Source organism: Mesocricetus auratus, unplaced genomic scaffold (assembly GCF_017639785.1).
Source record: "Mesocricetus auratus isolate SY011 unplaced genomic scaffold, BCM_Maur_2.0 Super-Scaffold_4256, whole genome shotgun sequence".
In the NCBI taxonomy this organism is placed as follows: Eukaryota; Metazoa; Chordata; class Mammalia; order Rodentia; family Cricetidae; genus Mesocricetus; species Mesocricetus auratus.
The window spans coordinates 78,667,312-78,680,161 of NW_024429182.1; the positions used below are offsets into that span (position 1 = coordinate 78,667,312).

The window sequence follows — 12,850 nt, forward strand, 5'->3', positions numbered from 1 at the left end:
CAGGGGAAAAACAATGGAATATTGAAATTTTCAGGCAAATGGATAGAACTAGAAGGAACCATCCTAAGTGAAGTAACCCAGTTACAGAAAGACAAGCATGGTATGTACTCACTCATATATGGATTTTTAGACATAGAGCAAAGGATTATCAGCCTACAATCCACATCACCAGAGAAGATAGGAAACAAGGAGGACCCTAAGGGGGACTATATGGACATACATTGAAAGGGAAAGGGACAAGATCTCCTGAGTAAATTGGGAGCATGGGGAGAAGGGGAGGGAGGTAAGAGAAGGAGAAAATGGGAGTCGGGAGGAGGACATTAGGGATCAGGAAGGTGGTGTTGGGGGAAGAACAGAGAAGGAGAGCAAGGAAAGAGATTCCACAGAGATTTTCTAAAGACCTTTACTATTAGTTTCCATTCCCTATTCTCCTTTATTCTGTCCTCCTATTCCTTTCCCCACTTAATTCTATTCTGTTTTCTGCTTTATACTTTTACAATTCTATATTTTATTTCCACTTCCTTAAAAGATCCCTTCCTTTCCTCTGGTCCCTTACTAGCTACCTAGCCACTGTAGGTACATATTTTAAAAGCTAAAATCTACATAGAAGAGCAAACACAATTTTTTGGGGGGTGGTCTTGAGTTATGACCCTCAGGATGTTGTTTCTAGCTCCACCCATTTACATACAAATTTCATGATTTTAACAGTTGAATAATTCCACTGTGTAAATGTACCACACTTTCAGTATCCATTCATTAGTTGGACATCTAGTTTGTTTCCTATTTCTGGCTATTATGAATAGAGCAGGAATGAACATGGATGTAAGTATCTCTGCAGCAAGATGTAGAGTCCTTTGGGTATATGCCCAAAGTAGTACAGTTGGATCTTCTGGTAGATCTATTTTCAGATTTAGAGAATCCTCCACACTGATTTCCATAGTGACTGTAGCTATTTTCACCCTCCCCAGCAATGGATACGTATTCCCCTTTCCCCTCAATCTTACCAGCATATGCTGTCATTCGACTTATGGCCTTTCTGACTGTGGTAAGATGAATTCTCAAAGTTTTAATTTGCATTTCCCTATGGCTAAGACTTTTGGACATTTCTAAAGAATTTTTTAGTCATTTGTATTTCATATTTAGAGAGCTCTTTTCAGTTTTGTACTCCATTTTAAAAATTGAGTTGTTTTAATAATCAGGATTTTTCTTTGTATATACTAGTGTTTGGTAACTATGTTTTTTTGGCCTTTCTGTAGGCTTCCTCTGTGTTTGAATGATGGTGTCATTTGCTGTACAGAAGTCTTTTAGCTTCATGATGTTCCACTTATTAATTGATGTTCTTAATGCCTGAACTATAAGGGTCCTGATCAGAAAGTCCTTTCCTGTGTTGATGAAATAAAATGTATTCTGTATTTTGTCTTCTATCAGTTGTAGCTGTCATGTAGTTTCTGGGAATTGAACAAAGGTTCTCTGAAGAGCAGCCAGTGCTCTTTACCACTCAGACATCTCTCTAGTCCTATTTGCAAGTATTTTATTGAGAAATTTTGCATGTATGTTCATAAGGGAAATGTCTGTATTTTTTTTCTTTGTTGGGTCTTTACATCGTTTGGGTAACTATCAGACAACTGTGGCCTTGGAAAACAAATTGGGCAATTCTGTTTCTATTTTGTGGAATACTTTGAGAAATATTGACATTAACTCTTCTTTGAAAGTTAAGTAGGATTCTGCCCTAAAACCATCTGTCCCTGACTTTTTTTGTTGACTTTTGAAAAAATTCTTCTCTCATACAGTACATCCTGACCAGTTTCCCTTCCCTCTACTCTTCCCAGTCCCTGTACCTCCCACCTCCCCTCTCCCCTTCAGTCCCTCCCACCACCCCTTCAGAAAAGACTCCCACGGATATCAACTGAACATGACATAACAAGTTACATTAAGACTAGTACAAACCCTCATATCAGGGCTCAGGGAGGCAAATCAGTAGGAGGAAAAGGATCCCAAGAGCAGGTGAAAGAGCCAGAGACTTCCACTGTTAGGAGTCCCACAAAAACATGAAGCTAACAACCATAATATATTTTCAGAGAACCTAGTGCAGACCCATGCAGGCTCTGTGATTGCTGCTTCAGTTACTGTGAGCCCCTATGGGCCCTACTTAGCTAATTCTGTGTGTTGTGTTCTCCTGGTGTCCTCTGTTTCCTATAGTTCTTCCTTGGTTGAGAGACTTTTAATTACTGCTTCTGTTTAATTATGGAATATAGGTTTATTTAAATTGCTTATCTGATCTTGACTTAACTTTGGTAAATGGCATTATTGGGACAACTATTCATTTCTTTCACATTTTCCAATTTGGTGAAGCACAGGTTTTTAAAGTACATTTCTATAAGTCTCTGGATTTCCTCAGTGTATATTGTTTTGTCCCCCTTTTCACCTTGAATTTTGTCAATTCTTATATTCTCTCTCTGCCTTTTTGCTAATTTAGATAAGTTTTTGTCAATCTTATTGGTTTCTCAAAAAAAAAAAAACAACTCTCTGTTCCATTGACTCTTTGCACTTTTGTTTGTTTCTACTTTATTGATTTCTGCCCTGAGTTTGATTATTTCTACTCCTTTTGGGTATAATTTCTTCATTTGTTTCTAGAGCTTTCACATGTGTTATTAAGCTACTCACATAAGGTTTCTCCAAAGTTTTCATGCAGGCCCTTAGTGTTATGAACTTGCCTCAGACCTGCCTTGTGTCATGTAAATTTGGGTATTATGATGGTTAATTTTGTCACCTTTACACAAATAAAGCCATATGCGAGGAGGGAATCTTAATTAAAAGGCTCCCATAAGATCTACCTGTAGGTCATTTTCTTAATTACTGATTGATGTGAGAGGGCCCAGCCCATTGTGGGTGGTGCCATTCCTGGGCTAGTGGTCCTGGGTTCTATAAAAAATCAGGTTGAGCAAGCCATGTGGGGCAAGCCATGTGGGGCAAGCCATTGCCCAGCTCTCTTCCATGTGCTCTACATCAGCTCCTGCTTCCAAGTACCTGGCTTGTGAATTCCTGCCCTACATTGCTTTTGATGATGAACTGTCATATGGAACTCTGATCAAAATAAACCATTTTCCCCTCAAGTTGCTGTTGGTCATTGTGTTTCATCATAACAATACTAACACAGATATATTGTGTATTCATTTTCATTTGATTTTAGAAAGCTTTTAGTTTCTCTATAATTTCTGTCCTGATGCATTTCATTCAGTTGTGGGTTGTTCCAGTTTTTCTATAGTAAACATAAAACTTTGTATTACCACTAGAAATGCACAAGAGTTCCACATCTCTATATGCTTACAACAATTTGCTACTTTTATGTTTTGAGTTGCTTATGCATCTTCTGTAGAAACATCTATACAGATACTTTATTCAATTTTTGAATATGAAAATTTTTTCTTATAATGTGTTTTGATCACACTCTCCCCTTCTAGACCCTCCTCACACCACCAACCATCCAACGCCACGCTCTTTCTCTTAAAAAAAACTGAACAAAAAGAAACACACATATAACACTCCCCCAACCTACAAAAGTGGAAGCCATAATTTAAGAGCAAAAGATCAATAAGACAAACAAAAGAAAAAGGAAATAATGTAAATGAAGTAATATGGAACAAAAAAAATCTACAAAAATATCATTGAGTTTGGTTTGTGTTGGCTGTCTATTGCTGGTCATGGAGCCTACCTTCTGGTGTGGTAAATAGAGCCACTGAGACTGCATTGGAGAAAACTTTTTTTCCTTTGCAAGCAAGTGTAAATTGCAGATAGCTTTTTGGTTATGGGTTGTGGCCCATTTAGACACTTCTCTAAGCACTTGCACTCCATCTTGCTTGAAACTATGCAGGCCCTATGCACACTGCCAGTCTTTGGGCTCACATATGCATCAATCCTGTTGCATATGGAAGATGCTGTTTCCTTGGAGTCATTCATTCCCTTCTGGTTCTTAAGATTTATTTATTTTTTGTCTAGGGTCTCTTTGGACAGTGGTTTAGTAAGATGTAACGCATTCCTGGCACTGGAGGTCTTACTTGATGGTGGAGGAACACTGTTCTTCCCTATTATTTAATTACTCCATTTAGATTTTGTTCATATACATACACATATAACATATATACAAATAACCAAACACACACACACACACACACACAGACACACACACACACACACACACACACACACAAGCTTCTGCAATTTTAGGCTTCCCTTTAGGTCTTCAAATGGTCCATAACATTAGTTGTCCCTTCCTACAGTCCCTTAATTACCCCTATTTTCCATTCTCTTCCCTATTTAATCATCCTTCTCCATTACCCTCAATCTCTTTGTAACTATATATTCCATTTCCCTTTCCATGGTGGTTTGAAAAAAAATGGCCCCCAAAGCAAGCACTATTGGGAAGTGTGGCTTTGTGGAGTAATTGTGGGGGTCGGCTCTGAGGTCTCCTACGCTTAAGCTACTTCCAGTGGAGGCATACCACTTCCTGTTGCCTGCAAGATGTCACTCTCAGCTACTTCTCAGGCATCATGTCTGCTTGCATGCCACCATCTCCCACCATTATGATAATGAACTGACCCTCTGAACTGTAAGCCAGCCACCCAAATTGAATGCTTTACTTCATAAGAGGTGCTGTAGTCGTGGTGTCTTTCCACAGCGATAGAAACACTAACTAATATAGAAGTTGGTGCCAGGGACTGGGGTATTTCTCTGATAGGCCTGATCATGCTTTTGTTTGAAGGAATATGGATTTTTGGACTGTGACTTAGAAAAGAAGTTGAAAGCTTTAAGTGCTGCTTATTGGGCCACACTAGTAGGTACATGGAAGACAGGGTTGCTAAGAGTTATTTGAACTGTGAGGGGCTGGCTCAAGAGATTTCAGAGAAGAATTTTAGTTAAGCTGCTTAGAGATTGTTCTTGTGGTATTTTGGTGAAGAAAGTGGCTGCTTTTTGCCCTTGTTGAAAAAGTTAGCCTGAGGATAAAGTGAAGAATTTTGATTAATTCTGTTGGCAGAAGAAATCTCAAAACAGCTTAGTATAGATTCTGTTGTATGGTTATTAGTAACACCTTTTCTATCCATGATTCAAATGCCAGGACCATGTGGCCAGAGTTGCCAAGTTCTGTTTCTTACTGGGGCTGCAACATGGTCCCCTTGTTCAATTATATCCTCATTAGCTTTCTGTTTTTGATGGTTCCCTTAACTGCCTAAACTTGATTGTCCTGGAACTTGCTCTGTAGGCCAGGCTGATCTTGAACTCAAGAGATCTTCTTGCCTGTGTCTTCTGAGTGCTGGGATTAAAGGCATGTACCATCATGCCTGTGCTTAAGCTATACTTTCTTTTTCACAAATTGGAAGCTTAGCTGGGTGGGATCTTGCCCTGAGTTCACCACCCCATTTATTCCACTTAACATCAGGCTTTCTTTTAATCTGTTTATCTTCTTGAACAGAGGATTTAACTCAATTTCACTTCCTGGTGGTCTTTTTCTCCTTAACCTGCACATTTTGTATTTCTCCTTGCCTAGCTTGTTCCTTTTCATTGTAGATCTTCATAATAGTGAACACTAATAACTACATAACAAAGTCAATACTAGGCAGTTTTGAGGTTTCCCTGCCAACAAATTAATCCAAAGCTCTCCACTTTTGCCTAGGGCAGATTATTTGGACAAGGACACAAAGCAGCCACATTCTTCAACAAAATATCACATGACCAGTCTCTAGGTCACAAATTAAAATTCTTCTCCTCTGAAACTTCAAGCCACCCCTGGCAGTTCAAATCATCTTCAGCACCAGTATCTTCCATGTTTCTACTAGGATAGCACATGAAACCCATTTTAAAGCATTCCACTAATTCAAAGTCCCCAAATTGACATTCCTCCAAACAAAAGCATGGTCAGGACTATCACAAGAATACCCCAGTGCCTGGTACCATCTTCTGTCTTAGTTTGGGTTTCTACTGCTGTGAAGAAACAATGACCACAGCAACTCTTATAACATTTAATTGGGCTGGTTTACAGTTTCAGAGTTGTATTCTATTATCATCATGGCAGGAAGCATGGCAGTGTGCAGGTAGACATGGTGCTGTAGAAGTAGCTGAGAGTTCTACATCTTGATCCTAATTTGTACAATAGTGACATCAAGGCATCAACTAGAAAAAATTTTATCAGGAAGATGTACGGCTTACTTTCTACTGCTGTGACAGACACTATGACCAAAACAACTTAGAGGAGGAAAGGGTTTATTTCATTTTATAGATTACATTTCATCGCCCTGTGAAACTAAGGTAGGAACTAAAGGCAGGTGCTTGAAGCAGAAAACATGGAGAAATGCTGCTTACTGGCTCATTCTGGCTTGCTCCCAGGCTCAGGATTAGTCTATTTTATTACAGAGCTTAGGGCCACCTGCATAGGGTTAGTACCTCCCACAGAGTCAATCATCAATCAAGACAATCTCTCACAGATATAACCACATGGTAATCTGATCCAGGTATCACTGAGTCTAGGTTCTCTCTTCTCAGGGAACTCTAGGCTCTACCAAAGTGACAGGAAAAACTAACTAGTACAACTTAGTATATCCCTTAGCAAAGGTAACATCAAATTCCAAAGTTCTCCTTTTAATAGACCAAACTACCTCCAGATAATACCATTTGTTTTAGCTATAGGTTCTAATCTTGCTCAGTTCAGTATATCTCTTTTCTCTGTGGCAGGCAATTCTTTAAATGTGTTCAGGCCACATGTTGTTCTTTTGAATCTTCTCAATAGAAGCACTAGTTTTCACCTGTATTTAAGACCTCATGTATTTTTCTAAAGATGACTGTGCAAAAATACCATTCTGGTAATGTCACTAGTTGACTTGTTTATAAGGGAAATACTGATCTTCCAAAACATAGCTAAAATGTTCCCTTCTCTAGTTTTTCCAGAAAAGAAAACCTATACATAATTGGCAATTATAAAAAATTCTTTAAGTGAGCAGGGCATTGGTGGCACATGCCTTTAATCCCAGCATTCAGGAGTCAGAGGCAGGCAGCTCTCTTTGAGTTCGAGACCAGTCTGGTCTACAGAGCGAGTTCCAGAACAAGCTTCAAAGTAATACAGAGAAAACCCTGTTTCGAGAAGGCAAAAAAAAAAACCAAACAATTATTTAAGTTTTTGGTACATTTCATTCTTTGTTAATTTACTTTTCCTAATATAGGTTCTTGCTATGTTTGCTTCAAATTCCTGGGATCATGCAACCTTACTGCCTCAGCTTGAGACTACATATGCAGACCCAAGTTGTCTTGTCTTGTGGTAAGATTTAAATTTTTTTAAATTCAAACTTTGTTGTAAAGAACTTTCAACAAAACAATATATACCAAAATTAACCATACATAACGTTTATACATCTCAGTGAACTTCTATAGTTGAGGTCTTTCAAAGTTTTCCTTCTCTCTGGGAATTGAACACAGGGCCTTGTGCATGCTAAATAAGTGCTCTACATCACCAGCCTTCTAAGAAGGTTCCTTCAGTTTGAGTTTGACCAAAGTAGTCATTGACAAAGTGCTATTTGTAATATTATTATAACTTATTTTAATATACTACCTTTAGTATATGTAGTGATATTATTCCCCTTATTATAAATACAGGTGATTGGTTTCATTTCTATTTTCCTAATCATTGTAACTCAAACTTTGTTGACTATAAGTCTTCTCAGATATGTATCTTAGAACCTTCTGATTTTTGTTAACCATATTTTATGGATGGTAAAAAAGAAATATGAAATTATTTTTAAATCTCTTCCTCATTATTTGATCATGTAAATACACATACATATAAAGTACTGAGATCTGTGCTTAGCATAAAGCAGATGAACAATTAATCTTAGCTAGTAAGATCTTGGAGAGAACCAAGAAATCTTACATTTTACTGTTTACCTACTGCAGATCTATTCAATGACTTAAATGAGGTATAGTCATTTTATTCTAGTTGTTTCTTATTGTCTAATGTAGCTATTCTTATATATGAAAGCCAGCTCACATTTATGAGATGCTACCTTAATTACTTTTCTATTGCTGTGAAGAGACTCCATGACCAAGGCAACTTATAAATGAAATAATTTGTTAGGGGCTTGCTTACAATTTCAGAAGGTTAGTTCATGATTACTGATCATCATGGCTGGGAGCAGGCAGGCTGGCATGGTTTTGGAATAGTAGACGACAGCTTATGTTTTATCAGAGAGAGAGAGAGAGAGAGAGAGAGAGAGAGAGAGATAAAGACACATACACATAGAGAGAGAGACAGAAAGAACATGCTATGTGGGAATGGCATGGGCTCTGAAACCTCAAAGCCCACCCCCAGTGATGTACTTCCTCCAAATAGGTCACACCTCCTAAATCTTTCCAAACAATTTCACCATGATCATGGACTAAGTGTTTAAAATATGATCCTAGGGATGGGCATTCTCATTCAAACCACATTCTACTCCCTGACATTCATAGGCTTGTATTTACATAATAATGCAAAATGCATTTCAGCCCAACTTCAGAAGCACCCATAATCTTTCAAGAATAGGAACACAGGAACCAAAGCAAGACTGAAACCCAGGAGGGAAAACTCCAAATCCTGTAGCTCTATGTTTGATGTCAAAGACTTAGATGGCTATTTCCTCCCAGCTTTGCTGAGTGTGGCAACACACTTCTTTCTTGGGCTAGCTCCATTCCCTGTCTATAGCTCTCTTTGACAGATATCCCTTCTGTCCTAGTTAGGGTTTCTATTGCTGTGAAGAGACACCAAGATCATGGCAACTATTATAAAGGAAAACATTTAATGGAAGTGGATGGCTTACAGTTTCAGAAGAGGTTCAGTCCATTATCATCATGGTGGGGAACATGGCAGTGTGCAGGCAGACATGGTACTGGAGAAGTAGTTGAGAGTACACCTTGCATGCAACAGGAAAATGGACTCTGACATTGGATGGTGTCCTGGGCATAGGAAACCTCAAAGCACACCCCCACAGTGACACACTTCCTCCAACAAGACCACAGCTACTCCAACAAGGCCACCCTTTTCAATAGTGTCACTTCCTGTGGGATTATGGGAGCCAATTACATTCAAAATACCACACCATGGTTCTGGAATCTCTAACATACTGGGTTGTTCAATGCAATCCAGGAATCACTTTTACAGCTTCACAGAATGCCCTCTCTGGGCTCCATGCAGGGACTTTCCTGACACACACATGGCCTCAGTGGATTTCCTTAACCATGGTGGAAGATTCTACAATTTCTTTACTCCTGTATCCTTCATGACTCTAAAGCCAGAAGAACCACATGGCCAAGGCTCCAAAGTTCTGCTGCCTATTTGGGATAGAACTTGATCCTTCCTTTAGTTACATTTGAACAAGCTTTGATTTGTTGTTTCTTTTTAGTAACATAATTACTTTGGCCTTTTCACAACTGGCAGGATTAGGTACCACTCCATTCCATTTTTCCTCATCTCTCTCAATAGGAACCAAGGTTCCAACACAAAATTTTCTGGTAACATTTTCCTCCTCAAACTGCATATTTTGTATTTTTCTTTGCCTGGCTAGCTCTTTTACATTGCAGATCTGTACAAGGGTAATAACTAATAACCACACAACAGAGTCAATATTAGGGTAACCTGAAAACTCTTCTGCCAATGAAAATAGTTGCAAATATTTCAATTTAGTGTTAGCAGATTCCCAGGGCAAGGGCAGAATAAAGTTACATTCTTGCAAAAATATAAGAATGTTTCTAACTCAGTTGCAAATTTTGTTCCCCTTTGAAACTTTTTGAGCTGTGTCTCCTTAGTCCACACTCTTCTCAGCACTACTGTCTTCCAAGCTCCTACTAGATGGCTCATTATGCTCCACTTATAGTGCTAACTGCTTTTCTGATTCATAATACCAACAGTTTCCACATTCCTCAAAAAACAAAACAACCCCCTCAACTCCCCAAAACCCTCCAAAACCCATGCCAAGGCAATAGTTCATGCCTTGGTACCAACTTCTGTATTAGCTGCTTTTCTGTTGTTGTGAGGAGATAGCAGGGTCAAAGTAACTTTTAGAAGAAAGAGTTTACTGGGCGGGGGGGTTACTTATAGTTTTATGATGGAAGGGAGAATGGCAGCAGGTACATGAGCATGGTGCTGGAGCATTAGCTGAGAGCACACATTTGATCTAGAAGCAGGAAGCAGAGAGAGGGTGAGGGAGGGAGGGAGAGACAAAGAGGGAGGAAGGGAGGGAGGGAGGGAGGGAGAGAGAGAGAGAGAGGGGAGAGGGAGGGTGGGAGGGAGGGAAGGAGAAAGGGATGGAAAAAGTGAACACTGAGAGTGGTGTGTGCTTTTGAAATCTTAAAGCTCACTCCCAGGGACACCTCCTCCAACAAGGCCATACCTCCTAATCCTTTCCAAATAGTTCCACAAACTGGAGACTAAGTATTCAAATACACAAGCTTATGAGGGTCAGTATCAATCACAGATGGATATCTAGGTGGCAATAACTTTTGACAAGAACACAACCCTACTACAGTCCCTGAAGATGAACGTTCATTTCTCTTAGCTGGGATAGTAATCATAATAAAGTATCTTGGTGAATACTTCCAATAACTCATCTGGCTAGTAGTTGAGGTCAAACATATGTTACAGTTTCTCTAAGAGTTGCCATTCAATCTGCATTTTACTCTTTACCATCTTAATATTTCTCTGGGTTCCATTTCTATGCATCTGTTTGTACATTGGAAATGCAATGCCATTACTATCCATCACTAACATCAGACAACTATGGTCACTAGTTTGGAAAACTTGAAACAATGTATCAAACAAGCCTTGAGTGGACTTGAAATTATGAGGCAATCTTCTGTTTAATAACTTAAATATTGAGCTGTAAGCTTCCTAACTCTACCTGGCAAATAGTAGCTACAGAGAAACTTGATTTTCTACAAATGCATTACTCACTAAAGTTACTAAACCTTGGAAATGAAACATGTTTCTAGTAACCCTAAACCAATCATATAGAATTATTGAGGTACATACCTTGATACATACATTTTGGGTAGGATAAATGATAACTCACTTCCTAAATCATTTTCCAACACAGCACTTGGAACATGATGCTGAATCAATGCAAAGATGTTGTTAATATCATAATATGGTTCCTTCTCCATGACTATGCGATATCCAGCACCTGAAATAAACCATGTAGATGACCAGCTGAAGAAGTCTTCCTTTTTTTAACACCCTTAAGACTAACTGTTTCTCTTCATGATTCAGGTTATTTACTCCAATAAGGAATGAGACATGGCATGCCATAGACATTTAGTACTAAAAATGTGGCAGCTGATATAAAAGCTTTCAAATGGCACTCTAAGAGACTGAATAAATAACAGCAACCTCTAGGCTTTGAATATAGTCCTTAGTGAACCATAATGATTTACTGTGTATGACCAAACATAGTTGATATACAATGTGAGGCCCCCTGTTACTGGACTACTTACTTGAAATAGAAATATTAATAATAATTTATTCACAGTTAGTTGTATATTATGTATCAGAAACTCATCTAGGCCCCAAGAATATAGTAGTGGAGACTACAAATAAAAATGTATCTTCAGCAGGATATTCAACCTATAAGGTGATATAAACTTTGAGAAATAAAATTGGCATCTAAATTGACAACAGAAAATATCTTTAAACACATATCTGGGGTTGGGAAGCTGGAGGTATGGCCCAGCATCACTTGTTTCTCTTGCAGAGGACCCAGGTTTTGTTTTCAGCACCCACATGGTGGCTCACAACCACTCATAATGAGCTCCAGGGAATCCAATACCCTAACTTTTGTGGTACACACGTGAGGTGTACATACACACATGCAGGCAAATATACCTTTACAAATAAAATTAAATAATCTAATAAAGTATATGGGAATATGATCAAAATACAATATATGAAATTCTTAAAGGACTATGTTCTATAAAGTGGGTTATTGATTTGAATCTAATACATAAAGGACAGGGCATGGTAACCAGTACAGTGATCAGTAACTGAATTGAGTAAACTCAGAACCTGAATAAATGTATGTTAATTAACCTTTAATTATTTCTACTTACATTTCTATATTCTGATTTTAGAATATTTCTACTATGTCTTACATTTATAGTCTCTAATTTAAAATCCTGCTATAATTTTAACCCATAATAATTCACTGTTTAAGATATTAATCTTATTGCTTACCACAGATAGTATAATTATCAAAGAATTGCTGTATTCCACTTATATAATCTTATTTTGTGTGTAATAGTATTTTGCCAGCATGTATGTCTGTGCACCACAAGAATGCTTAGTTCCTGTGGAGTCTACAAGAGGGAAATGAATTCCTTGGGACTGATGATTATGAGCTGTCATGAACTGTCATATGGGTACTGAGAATTGAACCCAGGTGCTCTGCAAGAGCACCTCCTCCAGCCCTTACTTACATTGTTACTGGCAATACCAAATTTCAGATTTATGTCATTATGGTGAAGATTTCATTGTGGTTAGAGTAACAGCTATCTGGTTTCCTCCTCTCGTCAGTTAATGATGGATTAATCACTAGGTCATTCAATTAACTACATATCCACCTGGATGCAGGACTGCATCCAGAGACAAAGATTGTGGGTAAGTACAAAACGGGACAACAACTTTGTTTCAGACTGCAAAGGATCATGAACAAAGCACATAGGAAAACCTCAAAAAATTAAAAAAATTAAATTATAATACAGATCAAAATTGCAGAATAGAGGAAGGTAATTAAGTTTTGGGCACATAAACTTAATGTTAGAAGAATATCATTAAGGTATTATT

General features: G+C 38.2%; 1 protein-coding gene across 1 annotated transcript in view; it reads right to left on the reverse strand.

Moving 5' to 3' along the window:
* LOC101827880 (ATP-binding cassette sub-family A member 3-like) overlaps positions 1–12,850 on the reverse strand; it is a 154,479-nt gene that overhangs the window by 41,929 nt on the left and 99,700 nt on the right. The window contains 1 exon segment of the mRNA XM_040733185.1: positions 11,045–11,195. Within this exon segment, the coding sequence (XP_040589119.1) occupies positions 11,045–11,195 (151 nt within the window).